The 18227-nt window shown below is 48.7% G+C and overlaps 1 protein-coding gene across 2 annotated transcripts in view; it reads right to left on the bottom strand.

Annotated features, from left to right (window-relative positions):
* Positions 1–18227, bottom strand: part of baiap2l1a (BAR/IMD domain containing adaptor protein 2 like 1a) — a 167350-nt gene that overhangs the window by 48036 nt on the left and 101087 nt on the right. The window contains exons 10-12 of one of the 2 annotated variants that reach the window (XM_038819842.1): positions 16649–16847; positions 6383–6451; positions 5366–5683 (exon numbers count right to left, since the gene is read on the bottom strand). In XM_038819842.1, coding sequence (XP_038675770.1) covers positions 5536–5683; positions 6383–6451; positions 16649–16847 — 416 coding nt within the window. In that variant the 3' untranslated portion in view covers positions 5366–5535. Of the gene's footprint in view, positions 1–5365; positions 5684–6382; positions 6452–16648; positions 16848–18227 lie in introns of those variants that run through there. The other variant, XM_038819841.1, reaches the window with a different exon arrangement.

Below are 18227 nucleotides of genomic sequence, written 5' to 3'. Positions count from 1 at the left end.
GATGGAAGAGGAATTTCATAAGGGGTCTAGTTTGAGGGCTATGGTGATGGCAGCGTTGCCAATGGTTCCAAATAGGTATTCAGGGGGTCCGGTAGCGCAGTCCACGGTGAAGATGTGGAATTAGTTGAGGAGGCATTTTAGGGTGGAAGGGATGTCGGTGCTGACGCCGCTGTGCGAGAATCATGGGTTTGAGCCGGGGGTGGATGGATAGTGTATACAGGCGGTGGAGGGAAGTGCGGCTGGTCAAGGTGAGAGTATTTGGAGGAAGGGTTCACTAGTCTGGAGGAGCTAAGGGAGAGGGTAGAGCTGCCGTGGGGTAGTGAGTTCAGGTATCTGCAGGTTAGGGACTGAAAGATCTGGAGGGGGTTCCCTAGGTTACCGGGATACACCCTGCTGGAGCGAATGCTGCTTCTGGATGTGGAAGGGGAGAGAAGAACTGGGGATATCTACAAGTGACTGGGAGAGCAGGGAGGCGAGCAGGTGGTGAAAATCAAGGAGAAATGGAAGGGGAGATCAATTGGGGTGTATGGAGTGAGGCACTGCATAGGTTAAATGGGACCTCCTCTTGTGCAAGGATGAGCCTGATACAGTTTAAGGTGATACACAGGGTGCATATGACTCGGGTGAGAATGAGTGGGTTCTTTCAGGGGGTAGCTGATGAATGTGAGAGGTGTGGGCAGGGGCCAGTGAATCACGCGCACATGTTTTAGGGTGGCGAAAAATTGAGAAGATTCTGGGCGGGAGTGTTCGCGGTCTTAGCTAGATAGTGGAAGAGGAAATACACCTGGACACTTTGGTGGCGATATTTGGTGTTTCAGAGAAGCCGGAGCTCATGGAGAGGAGGAAGGCCGATGTCTTGGCCTCTCTGATTGCACAGTGGCAAATTTTGCTGGAGTGGAGGGTAGCATCGGCACCGGGTGCAGCAGCTTGGTTGGGTGACCTGTACGACTTTGTGTGATTAGAGAAGATAAAGTATGAGTTAAGAGGCTCTTCAAGGGGGTTTGAGGAAAGGTGGAGGATGTTTGTGACCGTGTTTGAGGGGCTGTTCATCGCGGGGGGAGGGGGGGTGAAAAAGAGGAAACATCTGTACAGACTGTATAGTTGATTGTTGGGAAGTATGTTTCCTGGGGTGTTTATTCACTGTAACCTGTTTTGCTACATGTTTGTAATAAAGTACATTTTTAAAAAATGCAATCCTCAAAATGTTTCCATCTTGCATTCCTTTTGTAAGAGGTTATCCACAAAAACCTACTTTTCTGATCAAGCTTTTGCTCACTGTCCCAATATCTCCTTATATGGCTCAGTGCCAGATCTTGTTTTGTACTACCCTGTGAAGCATCTTGGCACTTTTATTACGTTAAAGGTGCTATGTAAATATAGGTTGTTGTAACTCTGTAATGTAATAACATATTTAGACTACTGGAAATTGTTTTGGGTTTATACAATGAGATCATTCCAGAACAACAGTAACACAAACCAATTTTGCAAACTGGAGTAATTTACCTTTATTAGGTCCTTCCTTGTGAGTTCAACTTAACACAAGACACCAATTCAAGAAAATAGGCAGAGCAGAGTTTAGCAAGTGCAAGACCAGCACTATTCCTTATCTGGTAAATTATAGCCAACACCCATTATTATTGCTCCCATCACACCTTTTTGACACTTTTGTAATAATCTGTTTTGAAAGCTGTGATTATGGGCGCGATTCTCCGCCCCCCACGCCGGGTGGGAGAATAGCGGGAGGGCCTCTCGACATTTTTCATGCCCTCTCGATATTCTCCCCCCCTCACGCCCGACCAACGCCACGAATCGCCGCTCGCCGTTTTTTATGCCGAGCGGCGATTCTCCGAGGCCGATGGGCCGAGCGGCCGGGCCTTCACGCCCGTTTCAACACGGCAGCAAACACACCTGCTCGCTGCCATCGTGAAACGGGCGCCAGATGCCTGTTTGGGGCATCTGGGGGCCCGATTGGCACGGCTGTACCACGGCCGTGCCAAGGGGGCCGTGCGTCCGTAACGGATGCACTCTTTTCCCTCCGCTGCCCCGCAAGATCAAGCCGCCACGTCTTGCAGGGCGGCTGAGGGAAAAGACGGCAACTGCGCATGCGTGGGTTGGCGTTGTCCAACCTGCGCATGCATGGCTGACGTCATCGGCTGCGTCAGCCGGCGTGATGCTTGGCGTGCGGCCTTGACGACCGTCGTCAAGGCCGCGCCGCCGTGACGCACACGGGGGGGGGGGGGGGGGGAGGGGAAATCGGCCCCGGAAGTGGGCGTGAAAGCTGCCGTGGGTCACGGCCTGTCCCACGGCAGCCTTTACGATTCTCGGCATTTGCGGAGAATCTCGCCCTATGCCTTTAACATTTTAAAAGTTTAAAGCAGCACAAAGACTACACCACTGTCCTTTACAACAGTCTGATCCTTTAACTCAACAATAGCTAGTAATAGTGCACAGACTCTGAAATTAAATCACAGCTCTTCTAGACCTTCATCATTGGTGCCAAAAGACTTTAAACGTCTTACTGATAAACAATTTCCATTTAAATGTAAATCAGACACTTTTTGAATTGTTAATTGTAGCACAGTGGTTAGCACTGTTGCTTCACAGTGCCAGGGTCCTAGGTTAGATTCCCACTTGGGTCACTGTCTGCATGTTCTCCCCATGTCTGCGTGGATTTCCTCCGGATGCTCCGGTTTTCTCCCACAAGTCCCAAAAGATATGCTTGTTAGGTGAATTGGACATTCTGAATTCTCCTTCTGTGTACCTGAACAGGTGCCGGAGTGTGGTGACTCAGGATTTTTCACAGTAACTTCATTGCAGTGTTAATGTAAGCCTACTTGTGACAGTAATAAAGATTATTATTAATTGATGCCCGAGGACTGGAGAATTCCAAATATTGAACCCTTGTTCAAATAAGGGTGCAAAGATAAGCCCAGCAGCTACAGGCCAGTTTGGTGGGGAAGCTTTTAGAAGCAATAATTCAGGACAGTCACTTTGGCAAATTTAGGTTAATTAATGAAAGGCAAGATAGATTTTTAAGGCTAACTTGCTTGAGTTTTTTGAGGAGGTAACAGAGGATAGGTGATGCTAATGCGGTTGATATAGTGTACATGGACTTCCAAAATATATTTGCTAAAAGGCCATGTAACAGACCTGTGAGCAATGTTATAGCTTATGGAATAAAAGGGAGTAGCAACATGGATACAAAATTAGCTGAGTGACAAGAAACAGAAAATAGTGGTAAATGGTGGTTTTTTGGACAAGGAGGAAAATTTGTGGTAAGGTTTCCCAGAGGTCAGTGGTAGGACCCTTGCTCAACTTGGTATACATCAGTGACCAAGGTTTTGGTACAGTAAGAAGTCTTACAACACCAGGTTAAAGTCCAACAGGTTTGTTTCAAACACGAGCTTTCGGAGCACGGCTCCTTCTTCAGGTGAAGAAGGAGCCGTGCTCCGAAAGCTCGTGTTTGAAACAAACCTGTTGGACTTTAACCTGGTGTTGTAAGACTTCTTACTGTGCTCACCCCAGTCCAACGCCGGCATCTCCACATCAAGGTTTTGGTGTACAGGGCACAATTTCAAAATTTGCAGACAATACAACTTGCGGGAGTATCGTGAACCGAGAGTTCCCAATTGAGTTCGAAGAGTGGCTGCCATGCTTTAGTAATCTTGATTTGGAGGCTGGGTGCATCAGGTTCAATGGAGCATAGATAATCGTGGCTTGGGGTTGGTTGAGCCCCACAACCACTGATCCCATATTATCCTATCCTCTATGCTTGTCGCGAGGGATTGAAGGTGGTAGAGTGGGTCAAGACACCTTCCCTGGCCAGGTCCTAGGCTGTTGGTTGCTTGAGCATCGGAACAGTGGCATGGTGAAAGTGAAGGTGCTTCATTCGTTGGAATCCTCCAGAGACCCTGAGGAGTGTTTGGTGATCCCATCTTGACGTTGGCCTTCTCAAGCAACATAGATGGTGTCATTATCCTGTAATTGTTCTATAATCGTGGACATTACACACTTGTGATTACGTTGTTGATTATTTATTGTTGTCTTTATAATGAAGATGAGCAGATCCAGGGCAGGGTGTTGGGTGTGGAGTTGGATGATAGGGTTAGTCCTCACCATGATTGAGGATAGCCCCCCCACCCTTCCCCATTTAGAGGCTAACCGTACAGGTTTTATTGTGGATTTTTGTTATCCTTTCTCCTTTGATGGCCTGGGCAGATTATGTATCCTGAGGAGGACCAGTTCCTTCTGAATCTTCCTTGAGGTTGGAGTTTTTCCTCTGGGTCTTTTCTTTTTAAGAGAGATTAGAATGTGAGGATATGAGTGGTGGCACACATTGAGATGTTTTAGTTAATCCTTGATTGGTCTGTTGAAGAGAGAGATTGTTCTTAGTATCCTTCCTGTGATGGTAGACAGTGTTGGGTGATATCTTTCGATCAGTTCATTCTTCCTTGGGGATGGCGGGTGCTGCTGGTGGTGGGTTTCTTCCTCTTTATCGGGGTGAGCAGGGTGCTGTTACAAGTCCTGGTCCGGTCTGTCAGGGGAGGTTCTTCTGGTTGTACGGAGGAGGAGGGAATCACCCTCTCCCCTCCCAGGGAACCCAATTGTTGGATGTCTTGATGATGCTTCTCCTCTTCCATGATGGGGTCTCCCTGGTTGTGGAGGCCCTGAAGGTTTGAACCTACATCCTTTTTTTCCCCCCAGTAAAAATGGGGGTGGTGCGCTGTCCTGGATATGGTTGGAGAGGTGCTGGTCTGGTTGGGTGTGGAGGTGTACTAGAGGTATTGATTCTTGTGTATCTGTGGTGCTAGGTTGGTTCAGGTCCGCAGCTGTGGCTGGTATCTTGTTGCCCTCTGGGGCTTGGGGGTGTCCCTTCCTGAAGTCGCCTATCAGGGACATCCCAAGATGCTGGATATTGCTTCATCAGTGCACTGGTGCCTGGGGTTGAGCAGAGTCCTGCACTTTGGTTGATATTCTGTTGCCCTCCTGGAGGGTGGGACGCTTTCTTGGTTGAATGAACAGCTTGTTCTCTTCTTCATTAATGAGTGATTGGCGTGTACCAGGGAAATATGGAACCAGAGTTGGGCCCTGATCCTTTGTTCACCTGTAGTTTACTTCTGGCAGCTCTAGCTCTTTTTCCTTTATGTTTTGTTGGAAGGCCCTGAAGGCTTGATCATAATCCGACATGTTGTTGCTAGTCCTTTCTGTACAATTGTAGGCAATGATGTTGATTCTATATGGGCCTGTGACTGGGGTTAAGTTGTGCTGTGTGGTATATATGTAACTTCCCTTTAGAACTGGGTTTTTCTATATTTTCTTTGTTTTCTTTTCTTTTTTAAAGATGACTGTGAAGAATTTGTGATTGGTTCCTGCATTGGTGCTGATGGGGTTAGAATCCAAGGTGCGTCTTCGGTACTGCTAGAGTTGAGGGAGATATATATTGGTGCGTGCCTGAAATGGCGTGGTAAATTTATCCTGAAATCTTAAATGCGAGGAGATGCGTCAAGGAAGGGTGTGCACCATTTTACCATGTTTTCATGACTTCACCCGGATTCTCCCTTGGTCACTGGTTGGCGAATAGAGGCATCCAGCTATGTCTAATGATTGTATGGAAGCAGTTATAATGTTATTCTCCTGTTCCACTCTGTATTCATGTATGTTGAGCAGTTTTCTTCTTTGCTCACTGGATGTATTTATTTTGTTGTGGTGTTTGCAAAAATGTAAAAATGTAAAAACCTGAATAAATATACTTTTATAAAAAATGCCAGTAAAATATTTTGAGATCAGGATAAGTGATTTCCAACATTTAAGTTTTCAAAGGTATACTGAGTACCCCTTTTTCCCCTATCCCATGCGTTTCTTCTCTCCACCCATAAACTGGTGCATTATTAAGCATGGTTACAATTAGAAATAAAGGCAGTTTAATGAAAATTGATGTCTCACTCTTGAGGAATGAAGCTTGGAACAGCAGATCACAGATTTATAATCGTAACAGGGTTGCTGATTCAGAAACAGGCACTCCGCATTAAGTTTAGAATTACAATTATTACAGCTTTGCTATGGTATGTTTTAAATAGATATATTCAACAGTTCAAAGGGTATAATGTACCAGAAAAATTAGTATAAATTCCGTACTTTCTGTAAGCCTGAGAGTTAATGCCACATGATTCTATTGTGTGTTACTTTTCACAAAAGGTGTGGTGAGAATTGCCAACAAACATCAAACATGAAATGATCAACAAGCTACCAAATCCTTTTGGTTTCACCTAAAAATGTCATAAGTAGCAATTTAAACATCTGGCTATTAAAGGGAGACACACACTTGTCACCAATGCAGTGATTGAAAGATATTTTATGGTGCAGTTGCTGCAAGAGACAATACCTGGGTGTTGAAGACATATCTGGGCCTTGTTCCAATGGCCTGGTGTAGGAGGTTGGAAACCAACCTCTCCTGTACAGAAAGTAAAAATATATGTTGTAATTGAACTAGAACACTAATCTTCTGCAAATAATGCTGGCAGATTTGACATTCTTCGGTATGGTTTTCACGAATAGGAATAGCTTTAGATGAACGGGAGTACATTATTCACCATTTGAAGATCTTGGCATGTGATTACAGCATTTCAAAACTGAACTAGTCTCTAAATTTGATATGTAAAAATTCTTAACTTTGCTTCGACTAAATTTGGATCTGACATGACCTACCGTATTTAAAATAGCCCAGGAATGTACAGGGGATGGTTTACAGGTCCCCCCCCCCCCCCCCTTCTATGCATGCACTGTTGCTAAATTGCAATAAAAGTGTCCCTTCAGGTAGTGTGTTGCCAAGATTGTCTTGGTGTTGGAAGAAACTCCAACAAATATTTATATTTACGAGGACTCAATAAATGCTCTTGTGGCCTCTGGGAAATCCTCCAGCTTCTTCCCACTTGCAAACAAATAACTTGATATCCAGAATTTGACCCACACAGTTTGGAAAAAAATTAAAATTACCCAGGTGTTCATCCCTGCCAATTCACTTCAAGAAGAAATGGGGCTATTTTATACTCTGCAGTTAAAATCCAAGGCCATGGTATTATTAGGGAGGTGGGAGGGTCATAGTGGCTGGGAAACTTGGAAATACAGATAAAATCAAGAAGTTGCAGAAAAGAAAATCATGGGGGTGGGGTGAGGGGTGCAAGGGTGGGTGAGCACCAGATGATTAGATTGCACAAAGAGACCAACTGCAGAGCAGAGGGAAGTGGAGTGGAGTGGAAGGCAGTCATTACATTTAAAGTTGTGCTGTCATTTGGGGCACGCAGCCTCATTAATATATAAATGATGCACCCGCCTCTGGAGAGGCAGAATGCTGGCCTGCACCCCAAACTGGCTCCATTAAAATTGGAAATGGGTATGCAGGAGAGTCAAGTTGGGGTCCTGTTTTAGATTTAAATTTTTTAGCCATCAGCCACCCCACCCTCTGCCTGTCCTGGGGGTTTAAAGTCCACTCCCCTGCAGCAGTAACATATAACCATGTCTCTTAAATTATACAGCTATTTAATTCAAGATGATGCAACAAAACATAGGGCTCGAATCTCCGATTACTTTGGGCTTTCGCTTGAGCGCAACGCGGCTAGAGAATGCCGGGGAAGCTCTCTAGTGAGCCTCTTGACAGCCTCTGCGCCTCCCAGGATTCTCTGATGCCCCTCAAGTGTCAGAGTCGGAACCCCGCCCAAATGGGCGTGATCGAATGGCGCTCGTAGGAGTAGGTCGTAAACCTATGTATGAACTACCTGCGCCGGATGCAACGGCCTCCTTCGGTTCAACAGCCTCCCCAGGGAGCCTCAGGTTTAGCCCCCTCCCCCCCACTTTCGGGCATGGCTCCACCCTCATTCCCACCACTTTGGACATTGCCTCAAAGAAGGCTGTCCAGTACTCCACAAGTCTGTGACAAGACCAGAACATGTGGGCGTGGTTGGCCGGGCCTACTTGGCACTGTTCACATCTATCCTCCACCTCCAGGAAGAACCTACTCATATGGGTTCTTGTTAAGTGGGCTCAATGTACCACTTTTAGCTGCGTCAGGCTGAGCCTTGCGCACGTGGTGGTGGAGTTGACCCTATGCAGTGCTTCGCTCCAGAGTCCCCACCCTATCTCAATCCCCAGGTCCTCCTCCCATTTCTTTCTTGTTGCGTCCAGTACGGTGTCGGCCACATGTCTGTTCTTGGCCTGCTGCAATGTTCCAGGGAAGGCAACGCAAACTGGAGGAACAACATCTCATCTTCCGGTTAGGCACGCTACAGCCTTCCTGCCTGAACATCGAATTCAACAACTTCAGATGATCAGCTCTACCCCACCTTGACCCATTTATTTTCATTTCATTTTAACTGCCTTTTACCATTTCTTTCTTTCCCCACATCTACAGTTCATCCTCTGATGTTAGTTTCCCTGCTGTTTGACCTTTCACATCTTTTGTTCTCTCTGGGGACTGCCATTAGCACTCTTTCCCCTTGGTTTCTGTGGCCATTAGCACCCGGTTTCCCTGGGTTTCTGTGGCTATGCCTCATCTTCCATTTTCACTCCACAGTATAAATATTTCCCACTTTCTCTGTCTGTTAGCTTTGACAAAGAGTCATCGGACTCGAAACGTTAGCTCTTTTCTCTCCCTACAGATGCTGCCCGACTTGCAGAGATTTTCCAGCATTTTCTCTTTCGTTTCAGATTCCAGCATCCGCAGTAATTTGCGTTTACACAATAAGTATCACTGAAGCCCAAAACTTAACAATATTGAATAGGTTAAAGCAGGAACAAGGAACTGACTTTTAACATTACATTCTTTTGATTAGTACCAAGTTTTTTTTTGTAGCAAGTATGCAGTTCTGTGGTAAATGCTCAGTGGCTCTGCATTCAGGAAATAGATTTGTCATTGTTGCTGGGTCTGAAACCTCCCTGCCTAACAACACTGTGGAGTACCTTCACCAAATGGACTGCAGTGGTTTAAGAAGGAAGCCCACCAGCTGTTTCTCAGGGCACTAGGGAGGGTAATAAATGCGAGCCTTGCACATTCAGTGGGAGCCGGCCCTAGGGTTGCTGGCGCCCCGGCAAGCTGAACTTCAGCGCCCTTGGGGGGGGGGGGGCCGAGGAGGAGGCGGGGCCGAGGGGGAAGGAGGCGGGGCCGAGGGGGGAGGAGGCGGGACTGAGGGGGGAGGAGGCGGGGTCGAGGAGGGGGGAGGCGGGGCGGGGGGGCCGAGGGGGGGGCGGGGGGGGCGAGGCCGAGGGGGGGGGGCCGAGGGGGGGGGGGGGCCGAGCCGAGGCGGGGGCCGGAGGGGGGGGCGGCGGAGGGAGCCGCCCTGGGGGAGGGCGGCCACCGCGCATGCGCTGGTTGGCACCGGCCCAACTGCGCATGCGCGGGACCCGAGTCTCTGGCGCCCCCTAGCACATGGCGCCCCGGGTGACTGCCCGAGTTTCCGGTACCTTGGGCCGGCCCTGAGTGAATGAATAGTAATAAAAAAGCAACCCAATTATTTTACTATCCTATATAAATATCTGGGAAACAAACACCATGGAAGTCATGGTTAATGTTAGTCTGGACTAAAAAACAAATGTAACCAATTGGCTTACAATAATAATGGCACTTAAAGTTACACAGTCAAATACAGATAAAATGGTTAGTGAAACAATAAAAAGACCAGGGGCGGGATTCACCGTACTCCGACGTCGATATCGTAATCGACCATAAGGCAGAGAATCCCTTCTGACACCCAAATTGGGCGCGGTGCCATTGACTGCAGTTTTCTATCCTCTGCCCCCTCCGAAATGGTATCATGCAATTGCATGCCGTTTGAACGGCATTAGCGCATCACCTAAAGGCTCTCTGCTGATGCTCCACTGCTGATGGACCAAGTCCCCGACCGTGCGGAACACGTGGTCCTAGCGGTCGGTAACCCGGCGTGACAACTGCAGACTGTATCCGGCGCCTTCACAGTCAGGCGAAAGCCGTACTGCTAGCTGGGGGGGGGGGGTAAAGCGAGGGGGATTCCGCGAGGGCAGGGGGGACTGTTTGGGGGGTGACTAGGAGGAGGCCAGAGGGGCATTATTTAGCAAGTTGGGTCCGCACACGGCTGGCGCCTTGTTTTACAGTGCGGCCGCTGCAGGTCATCATGTGCGCATGTGCGGCCATGGACCTGGCCATTCTCCAGGTGTTAAAATCGTGGGAGCCGGGAGTTTTACTCGGTGCAGCTGCTACCCCCTCACCGGTCACAGGACCGGTGAGGATTCGGCACTGATTCTGCCGTTGTAAAATGCCACAGTTCCCAAGCCGGCGTCGGCACTTAGCCTGCAAAACGGTGAATCCAGCCCCATCTACACAATAGTGTAAATAAACTATATTTTTTTTTAACTGAAGGGCAAAAGGTTACGAATTGTTATGAGTTTGGTAGACCTTATGCATTATAAATTGTGTTTACTCTTATGCAGCAAGCATGTGAAGTTGTCACAGTAATATATTATTCATTACATTTCCTGCTCATGCTTGATTGTGGTACATCATTAATGACCAAGCCTTAACAGAATACAGTCTATTGCAGTTTCCTGTTCAACAAATGCTGTGAGAGCTTTGCATAGTTTTCTAACTACTGCTGTAAACAGTTACAATCAAACTTCGCTTCAATGATATGTGAAAATTCCACTATTATTTTTACAGCCTGTGAATAGTCAGTAACCTTGCTGATGCAAATTGACTGCCCGTTTTATAGCAAAATACAAGAAATTAGAAAAGTACATGAGGAACAATATCCATTGTGAGCAACAGCATTACTAAACTCATCTTGAACTGTAGTTACTTTAATCCATGTTAACCAAGGACAATTTGCTACTTTTACCTAAACATATTAAAATATTCATAACTAAAAGATGAGGATACTTTGCACACTAGCAAACAAGCATGAGAAAGATGGACACTGTCACCAAGGCCAGATCAAGGGCAATAAAATGCTGGCCTTGTCACTGACACTCACATCTCAAGAACTATTTTTAAAAAAATTCCTCCAGTAGATGGGGGTGGGGAATACCTCAAAACTCTGTTCACATAACAAGTTAAAGTTCAATGAAGTCAGTCTCCTTACTTTAAAAGTCACCAATTTTTTGCTCCATTTTGGGGACTTCCGGTGACGACCAAGAGTGAACAGTTGCACACAAGGTGGCTCCTGCTTGGAGATTCGATTTTTGGCCCATTTTGCCCATTTGCTGGGTGCTGTTCAGGTGGAAAAGTGGTTCAGTTGGAGATTTGGGTTCCTCCTCCAGCATGGAATGTCTGAAAGTTGTAAAATGAGGAACAAGTCGAGAAAAGGGTCTTCATCTGACTTGGAAGGCCCTCATGCCGCAGGAGGGGAGAAACTGGCAGAGGTCTCTGTGTCGTCACTGCTCTCTCAATGGACTACTAAGAGGCTGATTAAATTCCTGGTGGAGAATTCCTGGTGGAGGAGTTCAGGAAACAGAAGCAGGCAACCACAGACTATCTGGCAAAGGTGATTGAGCCAATTTGTGCAGCTCTGGGCAGGGTGGAACAATTGCTGGAGGTACAGGGCTGGACGATTCAGAAGGTGAAGGATGCGGTCACGGACGATAGTGCTCGGACTGCTTCCTTGGAGGCAAAGATGATGCTGTTGGTGGAGAGACAAAGAAGACCTAGATCACTGACCTGGAGAAGCCAGGCATCAAGATTTGAGGCTCATTGAGCTGCCAGAGGGCATAGAAGGTGTGAATGCCACCGACTATGTGGTGAAGATGTTTGGGAAGCTGGTGGGGGAGAGGGTCTTTGCAAATCCTCCCAAAGTGGGCCGGGCCCACCGATCATTGTGACAGAAGTCCAGATCTGGGGAGCCACCACAGGCCATCATAGTCCAACTCCACAGCTAGTTGGATAAAGAAAAGATCCTGAGGTGGGCGAAGGACACTCGAGAACGTTGATGGAAGGACCATCTCATCAGAATTTTTAAAAAATAAATAAATTTAGAGTACCCAATTCATTTTTTCCAATTAAGGGGTTTTCAGTGTGGCCAATCCACCTACCCTGCACATCTTTGGGTTGTGGGGGTGAAACCCAAGCAAGTATGGGAAGAATGTGCAAACTCCACACAGACAGTGACCCAGGGGCGGAATCGAGCCTGGGACCTTGGCGCCTTGAGGCAGCAGTGCTAGCCACTGCACCACCGTGCTGCCTTATCCCATCAGAATTTATCAGAACATTGGGGCAGAACTGGACAAAAGGCGCGCGGGGTTCAATAAGGCCAAGGCGGCTCTTTATAAGAGTAAAGTGCGCCAGCTTACCTGCAGGTCATGTTCGGAGGCAGGGATAATTACTTCGACACGCCAGAGGAGGTGAATGACTTTGTAAAGAAACGCGGACTGGGGAAGGCTGAATGAAATTGTTGGTTACACTGGAGTGTTGGGTTGTTTTTTTCTTTCATTTTTTTCTCATGTCTGTTATTTCTTTGTCTTTTATCCGGGTTATTAGTTGGAAATATTGGGGGGGGGGGGGGGGGGGGGGGGGGGGGGGGGTAGTGAGGGAGTGGGTGTAGGGATGGATTTGTAGAATGTTTTTCTTATTAAACTTGGGTTTGGGTAGGGGGACTATTTGTTTATTTGTGTGCATAACCTAGATCTTTCCCCAGATGGGGGTCACCCTACTAGCAGATATGCTAGTTATCAGGAGCGGAGTGGGGGGGGGGAGATAGCTGCAGCTGATTTTCATCGAGTCCAGGGTGGTTGTGTTTTCTGTTTGGGATGGGAGAAGGGAGTGGTGTTTGTTTGATGATTGGGGGCGGAGGAGGAGTTAGGAGGGAGAGGGCAGATTGTTTACGGTGAAGGTTTCTTTGCTGATGAACTGGTTTGGGGGAGTTTGGCAGCATTCATCTTGGGTGGGCCTGGAACCCTGTCGAACATACTTGTGGGTAGCTGATCAAAGTAGAAGGGGGTCTCAGGCTGGTTACATGGAATGTGAAGGGGTCAAATGGGCTAGTTTAAAGATTTTGGATGCTTTCCCATCTAAAGAGTTTAAAGACGGACGCGGTTTCTTGCAGGAGACACATCTGAGAGTTTGAGATCAGACAAGGTTGCGTGTGGAAGGGGTGGATGGGGCAAGTGTTCCATTTGTGCTTTGACATGGGGACGAGGGGGGCTGATCAATAGAAGGGTGGCCTTTACGATGACTAATATTTTGGTGGATTCAGATGGAAGATATGTAATAGTGTGTGGGGTGCAGCGGGCGCATCGGTGGTCTTGGTGAACATGTACTTGCCGAACTGGGATGATAGACTTTATCAAAAGGGTGCTGGCTGCCATCTCCGACCTTGACTCTCATGAATTAACCATTGCGGAGGCGGGGGGGGGGGCTTAATTATGTGATAGACCCCAGACTAGATCGGTCTGCTGCAAGTCCTTTACGACATTGCGGGTGGCAAAGGAGTTGCAAGTGTGTATGGAGCAGATTGGGGGGGGGGAATGTGGAGCCGTTGCGATTCTGATACCCAAAGGAGAAGGCGTTTTCCTTCTTTTTGCATGTGCACCGGGTCTATTTCCGCATCCACACCTTTGTATCATCCCCGGGGTTATAGAGACGGCTTATTTGGCAATTGTAATAGCTGACCGCACACATTATGTGGATGTGTGTTTGGAGACGGGTTGAGCTTAGCAACCCCCATGGAGGTTGAATACGGCGCTGCTCGCAGACAAGGGGGTTTGTGAGAGGATAGCTTCCGCCTCTTGCAGCGAGGGTTGGTTTCTGCTCCAGAGAAGGTCAATTGGATATTCGAGACATTTTACTGGGGACTATGCAAGTCTGAGCCTTCGGAGGAAGAGTCGCCTATGGTAGTCTTTCTGGATGGGGTGGTCTTCTTGGTGGTGGAAAGGGCAAGAGGGTAGCAGCTAGAGGCACCACTTCGGCTGGATGAAATTATGAACTGTATTCATTCAATGTAGTCGGGAAAGGCATTGGGCCCGGACCTATTGCTTATGGAATTTTATAAAAGTTTACTACTGTGTTGGGGGAACACCTGTTGGATATATTTAATAATTCCCTGTCTTGGAGGGTGTTACTAGCCACACTGGCATAGGCATCTCCTTAACCCTAAAAAATGATAAAGATCTCATGGAGCATGGGTCATATTGGCCCATTTCGCTGTTGAACACTGATGCATAAGACCATAAGGCAAGGGCTGGGATTCTCCGAGCCGCAATAGCCCTCTGCGCGGGGGTGGAGAATGGGGGTTCCGACGCCTTCCCTTGACTCTCCGGCAACAGGAGAATCGCCGCCAGTCACGCACGGTTTACGTGGCACCGGTTGGAGGCCGATGAAAGCGGCCCCCGTGGCGATTCTACGCGGACGACCGGCTGAGTTCCCACCGCATGGTTCATGTATGGTTCCACATGGCGGGAGCTCAGAGTTGCAGCTGCGGTGGCCATCCTGGTGGGGGGCGGGGGATCTGTCACCGGGGGCGACGTCCACGATGGCCAGGCCCGCGATAAGGGGCCACCAATTGGCGGGCGCATGCGGTCTGGTGGGGGGGGGGGGGGGGGGGGGAAGAGCGCTGGGGCTACTTCTTCGGCGCTGACCTGCTATGTGGGTCCGCCATGACGCGCAGGGCCAGCGCATGCACGGACCTGTGGCCGGAAGTGCAGGGACCCTATCGGCAGCCGGAGCTGCGTGGAGCACTCCAGGGCCCTGCTAGCCCCCTTAAAAACGGGAATCGCTCTGGACTTTCTAGAAAAAGCCCGGAGTGATTCGCGCCCGTATTCTCGCGGGCTTAGGGACAAAGCCCCATTATTGGAGAATCCCACCCAAGGGAGCAGAATTAGGCCACTTGGCCTATCGAGTTTGCTCCACCATTCAATCATGGCTGATATTTATCTCATCCTCATTCTTCTGCTTGCTCCCCATAACCCCTGACCCCCTTATTAATCAAGAACCTATCTATCTCTATCGTAAAGACACGGTGATTTGACCTCCACAGCCTTCTGCGGCAAAGAGTTCCACAGATTCACCACTCTCTGACTGAAGAAATCCCTCCTTATCTCTGTTTTAAAGGATCGTCTCTTTGGGCTGAGATTGTGACCTCTGCTTCTAGCTTTTTCTACAAGTGGAAACATCCTCTCCACGTCCACTCTATCCAGGCCTCGCAGTATCCTGTAAGTTTCAATAAGATCCTCCCTCACCCTTCTAAACTCCAATGAGTATAGACCCAGAGTCCTCAACTATTCCTCATACAAGCTCTTCATTCCAGGAATCATTCTTGTGAGCCTCCTCTGGACCCTTTTCAAGGCCAACACATCCTTCTTTCGATATGGGGCCCAAAACTGCTCACAATACTCCAAATGGGGTCTGACCAAAGCCTTATATAGCCTCAGAAGTACATCACTGGTCTTGTATTCTAGCCCTCTCGACATGAATGCTAAAATTGCATTTGCCTTCCTAACTGCCGACTGAACCTGCACGTTAACCTTGAGAGAATCGTGAACAAGGACTCCCAAGTCCCTTTGTGCTTCTGATTTCCTAAGCTTTTCCCCATTTAGAAAATAGTCTATGCCTCTATTTCTCCTTCCAAAGTGCATAACCTCTCACTTTTCCACATTGTATTCCATCTGCCAATTCTTTGCCTACTCTCGTAGCCTATCCAAGTCCTTCTGCAGCCCACCTGCTACCGCAATACTACTCTACAGATCTTTGTATCATCTGCAAACTTAGCAACTGTGCCTTCCGTTACTTCTTCCAGATCATTAATGTATATTCTGAAAAGTTGTGGGGCGCGATTCTCCGCACCCCACACCGGGTGGGAGAATCGCGAGAGGGCCAGGCGAATCACGCCACGCCGCCCTGGCACCCCCCCCGCGAATCTCCCTCCCCCCAAAATGGCGTGTCGCGTTTTTCGACAGGCCGCTCGGAGAATTGGCATCGCCGTTTCTCACGGCGACCGCCGATTCTCCGGCACGGATGGGCCGAGCGGCCTGCCGAACCCGACCGGTTCACGCCGGCGCCAACCACACCTGGTCGCTGCCGGCGTGAACAGCGCGCGACAGGCGAGTGTGGGGCCTGTGGGGGGCAGAGGGAGGATCGAGCACCACGGGCGTGCTCAGCAGATGTCTGGCCTGCGATCGGTGCCCACCAATCGTCGGGCCGGCGTCTGTAAACGACGCACTCTTTTCCCGCCGCCGCCCCGCAAAATCAAGCGGCGATGTCTTGCGGGGCAGCGGAGGGGAAGATGGCAACCGCGCATGCGTGGGTTGGAGCCGGCCAACCTGCCCATGCGCGGCTGAAGTCACTTCGGCGGCGCCGGGCGCGTCATTCCTGGCGCGCCGCTTTGACACAAGCGTCAAGGCCGGGCGCTCGGGATTCACGTGCCGCCGCTCCTGTGCCTGTGCCGTGAAAAACGGCGAGCGGCGATTCTCCGAGCGGCGTCATGCAAAACGCTCACGCCATTTTGGGGGGGGGGTGGGAGAATCGCAGGGGGTGCCAGGGCAGCGTGTCGTGATTTGCCCGGCCCTCCTGCGATTCTCCCACCCGGCGTGGGGAGCCGAGAATCACGTCCCTAGTCTACTGCTGTGCCTGGTGTTCCTAGAGTGATACAAGTACAATATTTTTTATTTTGTTATGATTTCAAAATCAAAGGGGGCTCACATTTTGTTCACGTCATGTTCTCCATACAGCCAGCCATCTTTTTCCTCTGGTATAAGAAGTGTTAGCACGTCACCTTCTGTGAAGCTCAACATATTCTTGTTAGTTCCAGCCGTGTGTGGAAAAATGCTTTTCACCTTTGGCCTCTGAACCATATTCAATCCAGTTGCAACAGAAATGGATCTTGTTAGATTGATGTCCTCTGTGGAAAGGTAAACCATATTTATTGCTTCATTATTTCCTTCTCATCATTCATATTATTTGCACCTGGAATGTCTAGGGATGCCACAACTGCAACATATGCCAAATGCAAATTCTGAATGTAAGATCAGAAAGATAAAACCAGTTAAGTACTTTTACTGTATCATATTAAGACTATAATTTGTTCCATTATTAGTCAACAAATAAATAAAGTTCTGATATTTAAAAGAAATTAACATAGGAATCAGGAAAGTACAGATTCAGAATCCGAACGTTGTCTTACCATAAATATTCACTATCTGTTGAATCCATTTTGAACAGTTCAGGAATAAGAAAATGTAGTGTGTGATCTACCCATATGGGGAAAGATTCCCGGAGTGCCGAGAAACACCCCGCAATATAACGCCCATCCGGGTAGATTGGGACTTCAGCAGGTAACACCCCAACAAGACCGCACTTAGCCTTGTTTTCTCGCTGGAGAAAATGCAGTGAGAGAATGCACTTAAAAATGGCGCCCAGATAGCTCGAGCCACCAATGCAACCTTCAAAGAACAAAGAAAAGTACAGCACAGGAACTGGCCCTTAGGCCCTCCAAGCCTGCGCTGACCATGCTGTCCAAACTAAAATCTTCTACATTTCCGGGGTCCACATCCCTCTATTCCCATCCTATTCATGTATTCGTCAAGATGCCCCTTAAACATCACTATCGTCCCTGCTTCCATTACCTCCTCCGGCAGCGAGTTCCAGGCACCCACTACGCTCTGTGTAAAAAATCTGCCTCATACATCTCCTCTAAGCCTTGCCCCTTGTACCTTAAACATATGCCCCCTAGTAAATTACCCCTCTACCCTGGGAAAAAGTCTCTGACTATCCACTCTGTCAATGCCCCTCAACTCACTATAAGAAATTCCCTGGGCCCCCTGCACCCCCTAAACCCACACAAGGCACACCCTGGCCTGATCACCGCCGCACAGAAAATGCCAGCTTGGCAGTGCCAGGCTCACACCCAGGTGGCACTAACAGGGTGCCAGTCTGGCAGTGCCTGGATGCCCAGGTAGCACCAGCAGTGCCAAGGTGCCACTCTGCCCAGGGGGCATGCACCTGGGGGCCTCCAATCCCATGGGAGACCCCCACGAGGGCCATTCTAGTTGGTCTTTGTTTGTGGAGACCAGAACGGAATGTACTCGCTCAAGTTCTCCAAGGCAAGCAAATTAGATACTACACCTTGGTTAGATCTAGGAACGCATATTAGAGTGATACTAGCTATCTCACTCTAATGGGCAGATTTGCCAGAAAATGACCCTGCCCAGAACGTCCAGGATTCACATTGCGACGTCTCAGAGATCACGTTAGATCTCGCAAGGCATGGTGAGCTGGATAA

The sequence above is a fragment of the Scyliorhinus canicula genome, chromosome 15 (genome assembly GCF_902713615.1).
Source record: "Scyliorhinus canicula chromosome 15, sScyCan1.1, whole genome shotgun sequence".
NCBI lineage: Eukaryota > Metazoa > Chordata > Chondrichthyes > Carcharhiniformes > Scyliorhinidae > Scyliorhinus > Scyliorhinus canicula.
The sequence above is the reverse complement of the archived record's forward strand: the minus strand, read 5'-3'. Positions and strand labels throughout refer to the sequence as shown.